We start from the raw sequence: 20,287 nt of genomic DNA on the forward strand, positions 1-20,287 counted from the left end.
TCTAACTACTGCACTATAACTACATCACTACACCATGTAGACTGAATATTCCCTCTAACTACTGCACTATAACTACATCACTACACCGTGTAGACTGAATATTCCCTCTAACTCCTGCACTATAACTACATCACTACACCCTGTAGACTGAATATTCCCTCTAACTACTGCACTATAACTACATCACTACACCATGTAGACTGAATATTCCCTCTAACTCCTGCACTATAACTACATCACCACAACCTGTAGACTGAATATTCCCTCTAACTCCTGCACTATAACTACATCACTACACCATGTAGACTGAATATTCCCTCTAACTACTGCACTATAACTACATCACTACACCCTGTAGACTGAATATTCCCTCTAACTACTGCACTATAACTACATCACTACACCCTGTAGACTGAATATTCCCTCTAACTACTGCACTATAACTACATCACTACACCATGTAGACTGAATATTCCCTCTAACTACTGCACTATAACTACATCACTACACCCTGTAGACTGAATATTCCCTCTAACTACTGCACTATAACTACATCACTACACCATGTAGACTGGGCCCACAAACACATAGGCATACTTGCCAACCCTCCCGAATTTTCCAGGAGACTCCTGAATTTCAGTGCCTCTCCCTCTCACCCCTGATGTAGCCTGAGCACTTGGTCCACCACCTGTTGCTGATGTGATGCCACGCAACATATTCCGATCCCTGTTGACGTCAATACATTTTGTAAACAACATGACAGTCTCTGAGACGGAAAAGAAAGACAAACTATGGAAAGTCAGACTCTGGCTGGATTCATTCAGAGAGAAATGCCTGCTGAGGTAGGCTCCAGCGCCCCCGCGACCCCGAAGGGAATAAGCGGTAGGAAATGGATGGATGGATGGATGGTACCAGAAGAGCACAACTGTGTGGATGAGAGGATGATGCAATACAGGATACACCAACACACAATGCAGAAAGTGTGATGTTCGCCTTTGTTTTACAGACGACAGGGACTGGTTTTAGGACTTTCACCACCAATGAAAGTCTTCATGACGAAGAAAAAAAGAGGGGAAAAAAGCGTTTTTTAAGAGTTTTATCTTGTTTCATATTATTTATATTTGTAATAGATGACTTCATAAATATATAACTAATGTGTGATTATTATTAATGGTATATATCGTTATGGGGATAAGTAAGCAATCAACCCTGCAAATGAAGCCTTAGTTGTTCAGACAACGAGAGTACAAATACACAAACTCTGCTCCCATCAAAGCCCAATGTTGCAATATTCCAACATTTCTCTAAAAACATACATAAACATTTGTTTTAACTCTTCTATTTCTGCATCAAATGCCTCCTACAACAACATCTGAAAGGTCAAATATTTTTTCGGGGGGCTTTTCTATATTTGGGTCTTACAGGGTTAAAAAACACTGGGCTAAATAAAAGCATTTAAATCTGAACACATAGGTTATAAAGCATTATACACATATTTTAAAAAAACACTGGCTTAAATAAAAGAATATAGAGTAGGGATCCACCTCGTCCACACTCCATGTCAGTAGGTGGCGGTAATGCGCACTAGAAGGTTGCTTGCCAACCACCATTAAACCAAAGAAGAAGAAGAAGAAGAAGAAGGACTTCCGCCGGAAGTGTGACTCTGGCCACAGAGAGTCAGACTGCAAAGACGCAACAATGGCGGGTAGCAGAGTGGAGAGGGTCGGGACGGTCTTTTCACGGTAAGAAAGTAACATTGCCTTCCACTATTGGACAGAATTGGAGGTTAAGAAGATGAAATGATGAGTACTGTGAGAGGGAACTTCCTCTGAGCTCACAGCACCAAACAAGGTTACTTAACTATTACATTTATAATTGTTAGCCTTTTCTTCTTATGTTACTAACCTAAATATCTTTTGAAAATGTTGAATGCTAGAGTCTTAAAATATGGTTAAAAGGAAAGCATTTTTCTTCTACTGCGAAGGGCAAAAATGTCATTGTATTTTTTTACATGTATTTATTTTTTATAGAACAACAAACATACTTTTATAATGCACACAAAAGTCAAAGCACTTTCAACATCAGCAAAACATGTCAAGGAAATGATGAACACATTAGCATAAAATATCAAATAATATTATTGATCTCATTCACGTAAGAGACTAGACGTATAAGATTTCATGGGATTTAGCGATTAGGAGTGACAGATTGTATAGCATGTTCTATATGTTAGTTATTTGAATGACTCTTACCATAATATGTTACGTTAACATACCAGTTGGTTATTTATGCCTCATATAACGTACACTTATTCAGCCTGTTGTTCACTATTCTTTATTTATTTTAAATTGCCTTTCAAATGTCTATTCTTGCTGTTGGTTTTTATCAAATACATTTCCCCAAAAAGTACGACTTATACTCCAGTGCGACGTATATATGTTTTTTTCTTCTTTATTGTGCATTTTCGGCAGGTGCGACTTATACTCCGGTGCGACTTATACTCGGAAAAATACGGTATATATTGTTTTTTTTTTACCAGAGTCTTACTCTTCAGATGTTGACACGTCTTTTTGGATGACCTAATAGGGAGACAAAATCCTGTTCAGCCATGGTTCTCATCGCTCTCTTGCTATTTGTTTTGACAAATTCCCAGGAGCGATTGTGACTCACACAGCTGATGAAAATGGTCACTGGTTGATCGTATTGGTTACAGTCAACTTGTCATATTGACAAACATGTATGGCTTCAACAATGAGCAACAGAACAAAACTTTAATGGAACATATCACTCTTGTGTTAACAGAAATCAAACGTACGGATCATGTTATTGTAGGAGGAGACTGGAATATGACACCTGACCAATGGGAGGATCGCTGGCCTCCGAGGCAGGTGAAAAATAGAAACAATATTATTATACGCTCATTCATGACGGACAACAATTTATTACACATGGAGGATTTTACATCCCAATGTCAAAAGTTATACATGGATTCATAGATAACCCACAGACAATGCCAAGCACCCATCCATCCATCTTCTTCCGCTTATCCGAGGTCGGGTCGCGGGGGCAGCAGCCTAAGCAGGGAAGCCCAGACTTCCCTCTCCCCAGCCACTTCGTCCAGCTCCTCCCGGGGGATCCCGAGGCGTTCCCAGGCCAGCCGGGAGACATAGTCTTCCCAACGTGTCCTGGGTCTTCCCCATGGCCTCCTACCGGTCGGACGTGCCCTAAACACCTCCCTAGGGAGGCGTTCGGGTGGCATCCTGACCAGATGCCCAAACCACCTCATCTGGCTCCTCTCCATGTGGAGGAGCAGCGGCTTTACTTTGAGCTCCTCCCGAATGACAGAGCTTCTCACCCTATCTCTAAGGGAGAGACCCACCACCCGGCGGAGGAAACTCATTTCGGCCACTTGTACCCGTGATCTTGTCCTTTCGCTCATAACCCAAAGCTCATGACCATAGGTGAGAATGGGAACGTAGATCGACCGGTAAATTGAGAGCTTTGCCTTCCGGCTCAGCTCCTTCTTCACCACAACGGATCGATACAGCGTCCGCATTACTGAAGACGCCGCACCGATCCGCCTGTCAATCTCACCATCCACTCTTCCCTCACTCGTGAACAAGACTCAGAGGTACTTGAACTCCTCCACTTGGGGCAAGATCTCCTCCTCAACTCGGAGATGGCACTCCACCCTTTTCCGGGCGAGAACCATGGTCAAGGTCAAGGTTCAACTTTATTGTCCCCGCGGGGAAATTTGTTTTGGCACAGTGCATCATTGCTTTCTTAACATACACAAAAACAACAGAACAAAAACACAAGCACAGACACAACCACAACCAGACAACTAACATTTAAACATCAGAACATGGAGCTTGATAGACATAGGTGGCACTTTGATGTAGGCATAAAATCTACAGTATGGAGATAAAGATAAAGTACCAGTGTGCATTGCACTAGAGCTCATGGATAAAGTGCTGTGTGCTAAAGTGCTTAGTTCTAAAGTGCTATGTGCTAAAGTGCTATGTGCTAAAAAAGTGCTAACCTATGTATTAACATTCTATTGCACATTGTTGGTCAGCTTAATGGAGGCTGGGACAAATGATAATTTAAGGCGGTTAGATTTGCATAGTGGGACCCGGAGTCTTCTCCCTGATGGCAGGGTTCCATATTCAGGGAAGAGTGGGTGTTGTGAGTTGGAAATCATTTTCTTAGCTTTTTTCCTAACTGCCTGCTCATAGATGCTCTGTATAGGCTCATATTCTTTCCTCCCTGCGATTTTCATTGCCGTTTTATGCATGCCGGCCAGTTTGCTTTTTAGCAAACTTTGGACTCCGACTTGGAGGTGTTGATTCTCATCCCAGTCACTTTACACTCGGCTGCGAACCGATCCAGTGAGAGCTGAAGATCCTGGCCAAAAAGCAGAGACCTAATCCTGCAGCCACCAAACCGGATCCCCTCAACGCCTTGACTGCGCCTAGAAATTCTGTCCATAAAAGTTCAGAACAGAATGGGTGACAAAGGGCAGCCTTAGCGGAGTCCAACCCTCACTGGAAACGTGTCCGACTTACTGCCGGCAATGCGGACCAAGCTCTGACACTGATCATACAGGGAGCGGACCGCCACAATTAGACAGTCCGATACCCCATACTCTCTGAGCACTCTCCACTTTGTGGACTTGCCTTCTCCAAGTCCACAAAGCACATGTAGACGGGTTGGGCAAACTCTCATGCACCCTCAAGGACCCTGCCGAGAGTATAGAGCTGGTCCACAGTTCCACGACCAGGACGAAAACCACACTGTTCCTCCCGAATCCGAGGTTCGACTATCCGGCGTAGCCTCCTCTCCAGTACACTTGAATATTGCCGAGCACCCACGTGGGATTAATGGCAACTTTCAATCTTTAAAATCATTTTTGAAAAATCAATATTGTTGTAGTTAATTTTGTGGCGAGTTTGGTCCGCTTTACAAAATAATAAAGCCACAATCATATGGGATATTAACTTCACTGAACGTCTATTTATTTATTTTTGATACACACACACACACCAAGCACCCACTGGCAGAAATGTAGATCCCTGCCTATGCATGGATTAAACCCCACAAGTGAAGACTAGACTACTGGTTAGTCAGGAATAATATACACACATCTACCTCTAATAGAGTTAATGATAGATTCAGAGCTCTCCTTTAAAGCCCATGTTGGCAAACTGTGTAAGATAATCAAGTTTAACGGTATAGCTCGGTTGGTAGAGCGGCCGTGCCAGCAACTTGAGGGTTGCAGGTTCGATCCCCACTTCCGCCATCCTAGTCACTGCCGTTGTGTCCTTGGGCAAGACACTTTACCCACCTGCTCCCAGTGCCACCCACACTGCTTTAAATGTAACTTAGATATTGGCTTTCACTATGTAAAGCGCTTTGAGTCACTTGGGAAAAAGCGCTATATAAATAAAATTCACTTCACAATTCACTTAATCTCGCACATTTTTGTGCAATTTGAAATGAAATGTCAACTGAAGCTGCAAAATTGTGTTTGCATTTGATGATTTTCAGCCACTTCAACTATTGCCTTACCAGCTGGTCTCAGGCTGGTCAGAGTTTAAAAAACCCATTGGAAATCTTGTACAAACAAGCAATTAAAGTTATGGATAAAAACCTAGGCACTATCATCTAGGGATGTCCCGATCCAGGTTTTTGCACTTCCGATCCGATACCGATATTGTTTTTGCACTTCCGATCCGATACCGATACTGACCGATACCGATACTGACCTATCCGAGCATGTATTAAAGTTTAAAGTTATTTAGCCTACTTAGTTGTCAGAATCATGTTGAAAAGGGTTTTAGTACTCTTGATAACAACTAGCCAGCTGAATTAGGGGAGTTTGAATAATACACAATGGTTGGTAACAAGAAACTGACCTGTTTATTCAAGGATAAACACAAAATAGACAAAATTATACATGACAAACAGAAATGGCATCATTGAACTAGGGCTGGGCGATATGGCCTTTTTTTAATATTGCCATATTTTAAGGCCATATTGCAATACACGATATACATCTCGATATTTTGCCTTAACCTTGAATGAACACTTGATGCATATAATCACAGAAGTATGATGATTCTATGTGTTTTGATTGATAGATTGAGACTTTTATTAGTAGGTTGCACAGTGAAGTACATATTCCGTACAATTGACCACTAAATGGTAACACCCCAATAAGTTTTTCCACTTGTTTAAGTCGGGGTCCACTTAAATTGATTCATGATACAGATATATACTATCAGATATATACTATCATCATAATACAGTCATCACACAAGATAATCACATTGAATTATTGACATTATTTATAATCCAGGGTGTGGAGGGGGGCGCCGGATGTAAGTGTCAAAAAGACAGCCAAAAGAGTTTGATATGAGAATAAATCTAAAGTTAAAATATAGGGTAGAAATGCACCCATTTGCAGGAAATGTAGTCTTGATTTTCAAAATTTTCTTTCAAGGCTTGCATGTCTACATTAAAACATTCTTCTTCATACTGCATTAATATATGCTACTTTTAAACTTTCGTGCAGAGAAGGAAATCACAACTAAAAAAATCACAAATTTTTTCATACGGTGTTGATCTGGAAATTTTTGCCTCAGCATTTTGATGGTGTGGACGTGTGGCACCGAACAGAGATAAGCGTCTCGACAGACGTTATAATATTTGAACAATGATGACGAAAACTGTTTTCTCTGTCGTGTCCGTGTGTCGAAAATTGTTATGCGCTTATTTTTTTATTTGATGTTGTGCGTGGCATAGATTTGCCGTGCGCAGAGGACGCTTGAGCAGTGCGTAGAGGGAACTTTGGTCACACGGCTGCGCTAGCATCACAGCTAACGTTAGCCATGCTGCTACCTCTCTGCTCGGGGAGGACGTATACGTATGTGACGTATGACGTGACAGTATGTGACGTATGACGTGACAGTATGTGACGTATGACGTGACAGTATGTGACGTATGACGTGACAGTATGTGACGTATGACGTGACAGTATGTGACGTATGACGTGACAGTATGTGACGTATGACGTGACAGTATGTGACGTATGACGTGACAGTATGTGACGAATGTCGTGACAGTATGTGACGTGTGACGTGACAGTATGTGACGTGTGACGTGACAGTATGTGACGTATGACGTGACAGTATGTGACGTATGACGTGACAGTATGTGACGTATGACGTGACAGTATGTGACGTATGACGTGACAGTATGTGACGTATGTCGTGACAGTATGTGACGTGTGTAAGAAGGTGCGCTCGCTGTCTGTGAGAGGGAGACACAGGAAAGAGTGAGAAGAGCCTGTCGTGTAATGCCAGCAGCTAAAAGAGAATCCACAAACCTGTGGATGTGTTGAAGGTGTGCTGGAAAATGCGGAACGGAAATTACGGAGCAGCAGAAAAGTGGAATGTATTATTTAAATCGGTGCGTTGGAAAACACGGACCGCAATTTTTTTTAAACTGGATCTGGATCGGCATTTTCCCATGCCTTGCCGATACACATTTTTTGGCAAATATCGGCGGCCGATCCGATCCAAATATCGGATCGGGACATCCCTACTATCATCGCTGTGCCATTGTAAACAAATACAGTATTTGAAGGTGGGACAGCCTTCACACATTTGCAGACTTCAAAGTGAGCTACAAAGTATTGCATGAATTGGCTCCAGATCCTCTGGCAGAGTTCATCAGCCAAAGAAAGACTGGAGGCTCTGTCAGAGGTGACTGTTATATTCCTCTGCACTTTCAGTAAGTGGGCCTGCTCAGTAAGGGTGTGGAAGTCAGTACCTATGGCTAACGTTAGCTGTGATGCTAGCGGAGTGGTGCGAGCGCTAATACAAGAGAGAGAAGGTGCGAATCTGGTAACAAATGGAGGAATACTTAATTTCCAAGAAAAACAGCAGGGGGTCCATCGTCTGGCGGTGGTTTGGCTTCAAGCGGGAATATGTTGAACAGACAACTGTAATTTGTCAGGTGTGGGGCAAAAGCATTGCTATAAAAAGTAGCATTACTGCTGAAACAAACAGTTCATGGTGTCCCAAGTTACCGGAGTGTGTTCGGTAAGGAGGAGGAGTTTTGTCCCTCCAGAGTTGTTGCCGTAGGGCTGTGACGTAGGGTGTGTGTGGTTGTGGAAGGAGGTGTGTGATGTTGACATTAAAGAAGCGGTGGCAATCGAACCTGCTCTAATGTCTCCCGTTTATTATTTTATTAGATAAGTACACTGTATAGGCGAACCCAGGACACTCGGCCCCACTGCTAATATGTAGCATCATTTGAAAAGTCACCCGCTAGACAATGAAGAGTGCTTACTCCGCACGTCAATATCTCTGTTTGGTGCCACACGTCCAAACCATCAAAATGCAGAGGCAAACATTTCCAGATCAACACCGTATGAAAAAAATAGTGATTTTTTTAGTTGTGATTTCCCTCTCTGCATGAACGTTTAAAAGTAGCATATATTAATGCAGTATGAAGAAGAATGTTTTAATGTAGACACATAGAATCATCATACTGCTGTCATTATATGCATCAAGTGTTCATTCAAGGCTAAGGCAAAATATTCTCATATATATCGTGTATCACGATATGGCCTTAAAATATCGCAATATTAAAAAAAGGCCATATCGCCCAGCCCTAATTGGAGTTGCTTTTAGCTGCAGGCTCTCCTCACTCTTTCTTGTCTCTCCTTCTCACAGAGACATAAACAAGCGCACCTTCTTACATACGTCACATACGTATACGCCCTCGCTGAGCAGACAGGTAGCAGCATGGCTAAAGTTAGCTGTGGTGTGAGTGGTAATACAAGAGAAAGAAGGTGCGAATCTGGTAACAAATGAAGGAATAATTAATTCCCAAGAAAAACAGCAGGGGGTCCATCGTCTGGCAGTGGTTTGGCTTCAAGCGGGAAGATGTCGAACAGACAACCGTAATATGTCAAGTGTGGGGCAGAAGCGTTGCTACAAAAAGTAGCATTACTGCTAATATGTAGCATCATTTGAAAAGTCACCCGCTAGAGAATGAAGAGTGCTTACTCCGCATGTCAACATCTCCGTTCGGTGCCACACCAACAAAATGGCCAAGCAACCATTTCCACATCAACACCGTATGAAACAAATAGTCAACAACAGAAGGAGATAACGTCCGCAGGAACCTACCACATAGCGAAGGACATACACTATTTGATTTCCTATTATGCAGCTCATTTTTATTTGACACTTATTGAAATATCTTGTGTGACATCATGCACAAAAGTGCACTTTATTTGTTTTAAACTATTGTAGTGGCGTTCTGTACAAAAAGTGCACTTTATTTGAGTGTTGTTTTGATATGTCATCTTAGTGACATCATGCACAAAAGTGCACTAATAGCTTGTTTTAAAATGTCTCTGACAATCTTGCACTTTCTGTTTGGAAATGACATGAATGTTTGTGCCACTGCTTAATAACTCTTTAATAAATACACTTTTACTTGGGATTTCCCTCTCTGCATGAAAGTTTAAAAGTAGCATATATTAATGCAGTATGAAGAAGAATGTTTTAATGTAGACACATAGAATCATCATACTGCTCTCATTATATGCATCAAGTGTTCATTCAAGGCTAAGGCAAAATATCCACACATATATGGTGTATCACGACATGGCCTGAAAATATCGAGATATTAAAAAAAGGCCATATCGCCCAGCAATACTGCAAGCTACATTTTTTTTATACATGTCGATTTCTGAAAGTAAAACCTAGATTTTCACATTGGCTTAATGTTTTTAAATTCTCAATTAAATCTTGGAATATGGTACAAAAGCCCTACATTGATATATTTATTGAATCCTTTTAAAGGGATTTAGATTAGCTTTATTTTTGTCTTTTTGAATTTGGTATCTTATCCTATTTTTTATTATATATATAAATATTTTTTAATATTCCAATTGTATTTGCTTTTATTTTTTGAACATGTTTTGTCAAAGACAATCATTGCTCAACCTGGTGGATGTTTAAAATTGTTGAGATATGTTGGGGGGAAAAAACCTACTTACTGGTTACGTCGTAGGCACACGACAAATGTTTGTTCTTATTTTATTCTACAAAATAAGATGATCAGTCTACAAATGCAGAGTAAAAGGATATAGAAGGAAAAATGTATGAGAGAGGTCATTTTAAACAAAAATGTGTCTTTGCACAACATTTTGGTCCGGGTAGCCTTGGGGATCATAGAAGAATCTCGGTTGAAAGTACTAGATCTGTAACACTTTCAGTACAAAAAACTGTGGTCGTTGGCTTGCATATTAACACAGTGAATATGAAACTTGTCTAAAATTATTCTAAAAATAGGTTTGATTAAATATAAATTTTATCCGATTGTATTTTATCTCATTTATAAAGTCAAGATAGTACTTACCACCTTGTCATACCCAGGCTTGAACTGTGGTATTTAAGTCCTTGAGTATGAATTGATAAAACCTGCTGGGATTAGAAGTGAAAATGAAAATATGAACAGTCCAGTTGTGATCCATTCAATGGCCTGGGTGCCCCCGGACTGCTCTTACTTCATATGTGTTTTGTTATACCGGGCAGTTCAACGCTTCAAATATAAAATTGATCAAATGATTTTACAATACATCCATCCATTCATCCATTTTCTACCGCTTATTCCCTTTGGGGTCGCGGGGGTGCTGGAGCCTATCTCAGCTACAATTGGGCAGAAGGCGGGGTACACCCTGGACAAGTCGCCACCTCAACACAGGGCCAACACAGATAGACAGACAACATTCACACTCACATCCACACACTAGGGCCAATTTAGTGTGCATGTCTTTGGAGGTGGGAGGTAGCCGGAGTACCCGGAGGGAACCCACACAGTCATGGGGAGAACATGCAAACTCCACACAGAAAGATCCCGAGCCCGGGATTGAACCCAAGACTACTCAGGACCTTTGTATTGTGCGGCAGATGCACTAACCACTCTTCCACCATGCTGCCCCCTGATTTTACAATACAATTAAAATAAATATATGTTTACAGTAGAAAGTAGTAGTAAGTATGTTTGCTTAGTTGGAACTGTATTTGAGCACTATTCAACATGTTCATGAATTGTTGGGCTATATGATCAACAGGGTTCGAGATCTGATGCGGTCTGGAGTGAAAAAGCCAGAAGAGAAACCGATCTGGTATGATGTGTACAAAGCTTTTCCACCAAAACGGGAACCACTTCATGTGAGGTCCTGTACAAGATTCAAGGTTCAAGGTCAAGATGACAAGAAACCAGACCCCGTGCCTGAAATTTTCTACGCAGAAGATGAAGTTAGAGCGTGAGTGGAATATCTGCAGTGTTTCTGTTGTTACTGTGCTATGTTAGACCACCTCTACGTTACATTTCACCACTGTCTGCTTTCAGGAAGTTCTATGACCAGTACGGGATGGGTTCTCAGCCGTTCAACCTTTTCAAATCAGACTTCGTCTCTACCAGTCAGAGGTATATACACACATGGATGAAATGGCAGGACCCTTATTTTACTGTAAGAAAACACACTTGTCACTTAAGTAACTTGAAACTGACAAAGGAAAATAAGAAATACAAATCTAGAAAAGGGAAACAACATTTGAAAAACTCATGATCTCTGTTAATGACAAACATTGGGAATCCAAAAAAATCTATCTGTGGAGGGTTCAAGGCTATGAAAACATGAGAAAATGTAATGTGGTGGTCTTCCAAACTGAAGCTTGTAGGTGTGACCAGATACTGATGATGCATCCTCAGCAGGAATACCTTATGTGCCTGATAATTAGGGCTGTCAATTATCATCTTCATTGCCATTTATAAAACCGGCGTGGCTCGCTTGGTAGTGCCAGCAACGTGGGGGTTACAGGTTCGATTCCCGCTTCCGCCATCCTAGTCACTGCCGTTGTGTCCTTGGGCAAGACACTTTACCCACCTAATCCCAGTGCCAACCACGCTGGTTTAAATTGTAAATGGGTTATAGCGCTTTTCTACCTTCAAGGTACTCAAAGCGCTTTGACACTATTTCCACATTCACACACTGATGAGCTGCCATCACCACAACCCATCAGGACCAAGGGTGAAGTGTCTTGCTCAAGGACACAATGGACATGACTAGGTTGGTAGAAGCTGGGGATCGAACCAGGAACCCTTAGGTTGCGGGCACAGCCACTCTCCCAACAGCGCCACACTGTCCCATGTAGCTTAAAGATATAGATAATGAGTTGCACCATGTAAAGCGCTTTTGAGTTTCTACAGAAAAAGCTCTACATACTAACCCCGTTTCCATATGAGTTGGGAAATTGTGTTAGATGTAAATATAAACGGAATACAATGATTTGCAAATCATTTTCAACCCATATTCAGTTGAATATGCTACAAAGACAACATATTTGATGTTCAAACTGATAAACTTTTTTTTTTGCAAATAATCATTAACTTTAGAATTTGATGGCAGCAACACGTGACAAAGAAGTTGGTAAAGGTGGCAATAAATACTGATAAAGTTGAGGAATGCTCATCAAACACTTATTTGGAACATCCCACAGGTGTGCAGGCTAATTGGGAACAGGTGGGTGCCATGATTGGGTATAAAAACAGCTTCCCAAAAAATGCTCAGTCTTTCACAAGAAAGGATGGGGCGAGGTACACCCCTTTGTCCACAACTGCGTGAGCAAATAGTCAAACAGTTTAAGAACAACGTTTCTCAAAGTGCAATTGCAAGAAATGTAGGGATTTCAACATCTACGCTCCATAATATCATCAAAAGGTTCAGAGAATCTGGAGAAATCACGTAAGCGGCATGGCCGGAAACCAACATTGAATGACCTCAGACGGCACTGTATCAAAAACCGACATCAATCTCTAAAGGATATCACCACATGGGCTCAGGAACACTTCAGAAAACCACTGTCACTAAATACAGTTGGTCGCTACATCTGTAAGTGCAAGTTAAAGCTCTACTATGCAAAGCCAAAGCCATTTATCAACAACACCCAGAAACGCCGCCGGCTTCTCTGGGCCCGAGATCATCTAAGATGGACTCATGCAAAGTGGAAAAGTGTTCTGTGGTCTGACGAGTCCACATTTCAAATTGTTTTTGGAAACTGTGGACGTCGTGTCATCCGGACCAAAGGGGAAGCGAACCATCCAGACTGTTATCGACGCAAAGTTGAAAAGCCAACATGTGTGATGGTATGGGGGTGCATTAGTGCCCAAGGCATGGGTAACTTACACATCTGTGAAGGCACCATTAATGCTGAAAGGTACATACAGGTTTTGGAACAACATATGCTGCCATCTAAGCGCCGTCTTTTTCATGGACGCCCCTGCTTATTTCAGCAAGACAATTCAGCACGTGTTACAACAGCGTGGCTTCGTAAAAAAAGAGTGCGGGTACTTTTCTGGCCGGCCTGCAGTCCAGACCTCTCTCCCATCGAAAATGTGTGGCGCATTATGAAGCCTAAAATATGACAGTGGAGACCCCGGACTGTTGAACGACTGAAGCTCTACATACAAACCCCGTTTCCATATGAGTTGGGAAATTGTGTTAGATGTAAATATAAACGGAATACAATGATTTGCAAATCATTTTCAAGCCATATTCAGTTGAATATGCTACAAAGACAACATATTTGATGTTCAAACTCATAAACATTTTTTTTTTTTTTGCAAATAATCATTAACTTTAGAATTTGATGGCAGCAACACGTGACAAAGAAGCTGGGAAAGGTGGCAATAAATACTGATAAAGTTGAGGAATGCTCATCAAACACTTATTTGGAACATCCCACAGGTGTGCAGGCTAATTGGGAACAGGTGGGTGCCATGATTGGGTATAAAAGTAGATTCCATGAAATGCTCAGTCATTCACAAACAAGGATGGGGCGAGGGTCACCACTTTGTCAACAAATACGTGAGAAAATTGTTGAACAGTTTAAGAAAAACCTTTCTCAAGCAGCTATTGCAAGGAATTTAGGGATTTCACCATCTACGCTCCGTAATATCATCAAAGGGTTCAGAGAATCTGGAAAAATCACTGCACGTAAGCAGCTAAGCCCGTGACCTTCCATCCCTCAGGCTGTACTGCATCAACAAGCGACATCAGTGTGTAAAGGATATCACCACATGGGCTCAGGAACACTTCAGAAACCCACTGTCAGTAACTACAGTTGGTCGCTACATCTGTAAGTGCAAGTTAAAACTCTCCTATGCAAGGCGAAAACCGTTTATCAACAACACCCAGAAACGCCGTCGGCTTCGCTGGGCCTGAGCCTTATTCAGCATGTCTTACTTTATAAAGAATAGCAATGGATTTGGATATTTTTCCCTTTATATATTCAACATCATTTATGATCAATTATTATTCCCAAGAATTTAGTTTCATATACTCTACCAGATAATTTCCACTTGATTTCATTTGAATTTTGCTTCATATTTTGTCCTTGCACCACTAAACACCATAAATGTAGTTTTCTTATCACTTAATGATAACTTATATTTATATCAAACCATTTTTTTAGCTGAATCAACTCAACCTCTATTATCTTTAACACTTTCTTCAAGTCTTCCCCTCAACAATATACATTTGTATCATCTGCAAACATAATACATTTACATTTATTACATACTGAACAAATATCATTTCAATCAGTATAAATAACTTAGGTCCCAATACTTGTGGAATTGAACAAATCAATGTTAAAATCACCACAGATAAATATTACAACATCCTGATGTTTTATAGTATAAATATCTACAGTATTCAAGTCTGTTAAAAAGAACAAATTACTTTATAAATCCACTTTTTCATCTATATATGTGTATCTTTGATGTCATTTAATGAATTTAAATGTCAAAAAATACCTCAAATTGAGGGTTTTTCCTCAGCATTTTTATGTGAGATTAAAAAGTAGATGAATTAGGTTGTAATTTAGGATCATAATTCTGCCTGGCCCATTCTGAACCCTGAGTCAAGAAGTTTGGAGACCCCCGCTTTAAACCATCAGCCAGTCCAATCAATTTCTTCTTTCAAACCATTGTACAAATCAAAAGCAAGTGTGTGATTGTTCTGCACATTTCTATTTCACTCTTATCACTTACTATTGTGTACTTTTCTTGCAGTGGGATTATCAAATGTGTGTGTGTGTGTGTGTGTGTGTGTGTGTGTGTGTGTGTGTGTGTGTGTGTGTGTGTGTGTGTGTGTGTGTGTGTGTGTGTGTGTGTGTGTGTGTGTGTGTGTGTGTGTGTGTGTGTGTGTGTGTGTGTGTGTGTGTGTGTGTGTGTGTGTGTGTGTGTGTGTGTGTGTGTGTGTGTGTGTGTGTGTTGCAAAGGTGATTACATGATATAAATGGTCCACATGATAAAGCGTACTTGCACTGTGCTGCTGCAGGTTTGTCAAGAAGTATGAAGAGTTAAAGAGCCACTCTGAGATGGACAAGTCTCTTCTATTTGAGCAGACTGCAAAGGCTTTACTAGCAGAAGGCATCATACTGAGGAGAAGAGGTGCTCCAGTGCTAGCTCTGGCCAGAAGCACTCAGACATCCAAATATTCAGTAAGTCTTCTACTAACACTGCATGAGCTTATAAAGCGGAACTGCACTTTTTGGGAAATTTGCTCATCATTTACAATTCTTATGTATGTTTTTCTTTTTTTATGCATTCTAAATATGAAATAAATGCAATTAAGTCTGCTTACAATGAAGCCTATGGGAGTCATTATAGTCTGCCTATAAAAGCCCTTAAACATTAAGGTTTTATATACAAACCCCGTTTCCATATGAGTTGGGAAATTGTGTTAGATGTAAATATAAACGGAATACAATGATTTGTAAATCCTTTTCAAGCCATATTCAGTTGAATATGCTACAAAGACAACATATTTGATGTTCAAACTCATAAACTGTTTTTTTTTTTTGCAATAATAGAATGTCATGGCTGCAACACGTGACAAAGTAGTTGGGAAAGGGCATGTTCACCACTGTGTTACATGGCCTTTCCTTTTAACAACACTCAGTAAACGTTTGGGAACTGAGGAAACTAATTGTTGAAGCTTTGAAAGTGGAATTCTTTCCCATTCTTGTTTTATGTAGAGCTTCAGTCGTTCAACAGTCCGAGGTCTCCGCTGTCGTATTTTAGGCTTCATAATGCGCCACACATTTTCGATGAGAGACAGGTCTGGACTGCAGGCGGGCCAGGAAAGTACCCGCACTCTTTTTTTTTTTTACGAAGCCACGCTGTTGTAACACGTGCTGAATGTGGCTTGGCATTTTCTTGCTGAAATAAGCAGGGGCATCCATGAAAAAGACGGCGCTTCGATGGCAGCATATGTTGTTCCAAAACCTGTATGTACCTTTCAGCATTAATGGTGCCTTCACAGATGTGTAAGTTACCCATGCCTTGGGCACTAATACACCCCCATACCATCACACATGTTGGCTTTTACACTTTGCGTCGATAACAGTCTGGATGGTTCACTTCCCCTTTGGTTCGGATGACACGATGTCGAATATTTCCAAAAACAATTTGAAATGTGGACTCGTCAGACCACAGAACACTTTTCCACTTTGCATGAGTCCATCTTAGATGATCTCGGGCCCAGAGAAGCCGGCGGCGTTTCTGGGTGTTGTTGATAAATGGCTTTGGCTTTGCATAGTAGAGCTTTAACTTGCACTTACAGATGTAGCGACCAACTGTATTTTAGTGACAGTGGTTTTCTGAAGTGTTCCTGAGCCCATGTGGTGATATCCTTTAGAGATTGATGTGGGTTTTTGATACAGTGCCGTCTGAGGGATGGAAGGTCACGGTCATTCAATGTTGGTTTCTGGCCATGCCGCTTACGTGGAGTGATTTCTCCACATTCTCTGAACCTTTTGATGATATTATGGAGCGTAGATGTTGAAATCCCTACATTTCTTGCAATTGCACTTTGAGAAACGTTGTTCTTAAACTGTTTGACTATTTGCTCACGCAGTTGTGGACAAAGGGGTGTACCTCGCCCCATCCTTTCTTGTGAAAGACTGAGCATTTTTTGGGAAGCTGTTTTTATACCCAATCATGGCACCCACCTGTTCCCAATTATCCTGCACACCTGTGGGATGTTCCAAATAAGTGTTTGATGAGCATTCCTCAACTTTATCAGTATTTATTGACACCTTTCCCAACTTCTTTGTCACGTGTTGCTGGCATCAAATTCTAAAGTTAATGATTATTTGCAAAAAAAAATAAAGTTTATGAGTTTGAACATCAAATATGTTGTCTTTGTAGCATATTCAACTGAATATGGCTTGAAAAGGATTTGCAAATCATTGTATTCCATATATATTTATATCTAACACAATTTCCCAACTCATATGGAAACGGGGTTTGTATATAAAACCTTAATGGATGTGTTTAAGGGCTTTTATAGGCAGACTATAACGACTCCCATAGGCTTCATTGTAAGCAGACTTAATTGCATTTATTTCATATTTAGAATGCATAAAAAAGGAAAAACAAATGTTTTTGTCTTACTACACTACATCACAGATTTCTCCTCACTGCAGACTTCATGAGTCAACCAACATAATAAACATCACTTACTGTACAATGTCTGCTGTCATTAGGATGCCAACTGCTAGGATGTTCATATAATCCCATTTAGATGAAGCATGTCTCATATTCCTCACCAAGAAACGGGGTGGGAGTGGGGAGAACAAGCGCTTTTTGTGTCGTTCTCGCCAGCTCCAAGTCTTAAATGGCGGGTAAAGTGTCCCAACTTGTCAGATTACATCCTCAGCCAACTATTTTCTAGGTGAGATGCATGATTTGTGACCTACAATAAACTTCCAAGGAGCAGGGAAGCGAGGAAACAGCGGACCACTCGATGAACATAGGGACACAGGAAGTTATTACTTCCTTAGTTATAAATAGTTGGTCTGCATTAGCACTTATAATAACAATTTCAATAATACTTGCTTAATATTCAAGTCACAAAAATGTAAATGGAGTTTTGTTGGTGCTTTTTGAATGATTTTCACATTTGATGGGCAGAATAGTGGAGCTGCCATTGGCTCCGTTGTAAGCAGACTTTTATTTCATATTTAGAATGCATTCAAAAAAATCCATCAGTCATGTCTTTCATAATAATTGTGAATGATAGGCAAAATACCCCCAAAAAAGTGCAGTTCCCCTTTAACCCAACTGAACAGTGTATGTTTGCACACATGCTTGAAGTCGTGCTTTTATCCTGCAGGGCAGAGATCCAGTGTTGGGGTGGAAGCTGACTGACATGTTTGCTGAGCAGGATGTAAGTGATGCTGAAGGCAAGCAAGACATGTTTGCTGAGCAGTATGGAAGTGATGCTGAAGGCAAGCAAGACAAGTTAGCTGAGCAGTATGTAAGTGATGCTGAAGGCAAGCAAGACAAGTTAGCTGAGCAGTATGTAAGTGATGCTGAAGGCAAGCAAGACAAGTTAGCTGAGCAGTATGTTAGTGATGCTGAAGGCAAGCAAGACAAGTTAGCTGAGCAGTATGTTAGTGATGCTGAAGGCAAGCAAGACATGTTTGCTGAGCAGTATGTAAGTGATGCTGAAGGCAAGCAAGACATGTTTGCTGAGCAGTATGGAAGTGATGCTGAAGGCAAGCAAGACAAGTTAGCTGAGCAGTATGTAAGTGATGCTGAAGGCAAGCAAGACAAGTTAGCTGAGCAGTATGTTAGTGATGCTGAAGGCAAGCAAGACAAGTTAGCTGAGCAGTATGTTAGTGATGCTGAAGGCAAGCAAGACATGTTAGCTGAGCAGTATGTTAGTGATGCTGAAGGCAAGCAAGAGCACACCACAAAGAGCTCTTAGAAATAAAAGCCTGATCAACATTAAATCATGATTGACAAGTAATCTATCAACTGAAAGTATCCTTCATTGATTGTCTTCACTTCTTGATAGTGTCAGCAGAATGTGTTCAGTTAGATGTTGTGTAGTTAAGAAATATTGCTGTGTGTCCAAGAGATATATGAGGAATGGAAACTCTCACTACAATTACCATCTGAGTAGTAATAGTTGCATTTGTAATAGACTTCCATCTGTTAAGAAATGCAGAAGCAGATGTAACTGATATGTTGGAAACAAATGAAATGTGACTGACACACATTGAAAGAGGAGGCCTAGAGGGCGCTAACTTACCAATGTTTGAAAAGTGTCCAATGTAAGCATCATATATTCAGCCCTCTTACAAATGATACCAGGTAATAACGTCAACTACAGAGTGTGATGTTTGTATACTGAAGAAAGTCATTATTTTGAGTGATACGGTGGTGTATTGACAGGAGTCCTATGCTCACAAACCCTACCTGTGGATTTGATCCCCATAACTGCTGAAATATTTCTAAAACAATCTTGCCTTCTTTCAAACTTCCTCCAAACGAGCCGTTTGGAATTGGAGACTTTAGTGACATCACAGGATATGTACAGTATATGCCAGAAGATTCCCCAAAGAGTCCGCCATTTTTATTCACTTGTAGCCAATAAGTTCCTTATTTTTCTCTGTCTTGCTGTGGGGCAGACTAACTCGTACGTGCACATGAATGCTGAAATTGTAAGAAAAAGTGTCTATTAGTTGTGACTTATATCTGTCAGTGGACTCAATATGGAAGCAGTACAAGATGGCTGCTTGGGTGAAGATGCTGTCGAAGGAGTCTTGCTTCATTCAGCCCAAAAATCAAATGCAGCATCCTAAGACACAGTCCAAAAAGGGACTTGAAGATGGTCTGTAGAACAAAACCCTAACCCTAAGACACAGTCCAAAAAGGGACTTGAAGATGGTCTGTAGAACAAAATGTTGACCATTACATGTTCTGTAGACCACAAGAAAGGGTTTTAAATGTAGGCCCAAATCATAATATGAATGCTGTGGGTTTGACACAATAATTCCAATCGAAGGCGCCTCAAGATGAAGGGATGATGTTCTTCTAGAAGCCAGTGAAAGCAGACACATGTGAAGAAACGGAAAATAAAAGCAGAATTTCACCAGCATCTTTCTTTGTCTTTATTTTTAACGCAGGATTTCTTGCCAAATAAATATGTTAAACATAACAGAAAATGAAGACAAGGATGGGATTTTTAAAATAGTTTTTATTGTGAAGAAAAATATTTACACTCTTCTGTGTCATTTTTCATGTGTGAGAGCAAAGGCAAAAGTGGAGCACCTGTGAGCAACACCCGACTGTCCTCTTATTCATATAATCAAGTCAGATTAGTTTCTAATGTGGCCCA

At 40.8% G+C, this 20,287-nt stretch overlaps 1 protein-coding gene across 3 annotated transcripts; it reads left to right on the plus strand.

Annotated features, from left to right (window-relative positions):
* Positions 1-1,623: 1,623 nt before the first annotated feature.
* Positions 1,624-20,047, plus strand: mrps23 (mitochondrial ribosomal protein S23). Of its 3 annotated transcripts, XM_072915030.1 has the most exons (6): positions 1,624-1,742; positions 11,159-11,353; positions 11,440-11,517; positions 15,434-15,596; positions 18,275-18,344; positions 18,480-20,047. In XM_072915030.1, exons 1-6 carry the CDS (start codon positions 1,699-1,701, stop codon positions 18,869-18,871), a joined length of 942 nt encoding a protein of 313 aa, XP_072771131.1. In that variant the 5' UTR covers positions 1,624-1,698; the 3' UTR covers positions 18,872-20,047. The 3 variants fall into 3 exon arrangements, with proteins under 3 accessions (XP_072771131.1, XP_061829184.1, XP_061829185.1); XM_061973200.1 differs by having other exon boundaries at positions 18,275-20,047; XM_061973201.1 differs by lacking the exon at positions 1,624-1,742 and adding an exon at positions 1,747-1,851 and having other exon boundaries at positions 18,275-20,047.
* Positions 20,048-20,287: the final 240 nt, after the last annotated feature.

The sequence above is a fragment of the Nerophis lumbriciformis genome, linkage group LG17 (assembly GCF_033978685.3).
Source record: "Nerophis lumbriciformis linkage group LG17, RoL_Nlum_v2.1, whole genome shotgun sequence".
In the NCBI taxonomy this organism is placed as follows: domain Eukaryota; kingdom Metazoa; phylum Chordata; class Actinopteri; order Syngnathiformes; family Syngnathidae; genus Nerophis; species Nerophis lumbriciformis.

Excerpts from the sequence above, each read along its gene's own strand:
- mrps23 (XM_061973200.1), top strand. The coding sequence starts at position 1,699 with ATGGCGGGTAGCAGAGTGGAGAGGGTCGGGACGGTCTTTTCACG. Across the intron at positions 1,743-11,158 it reads GTCGGGACGGTCTTTTCACG|GGTTCGAGATCTGATGCGGT; the intron begins GTAAGAAAGTAA and ends TATGATCAACAG. Across the intron at positions 15,597-18,274 it reads CTCAGACATCCAAATATTCA|GGCAGAGATCCAGTGTTGGG; the intron begins GTAAGTCTTCTA and ends TTTATCCTGCAG.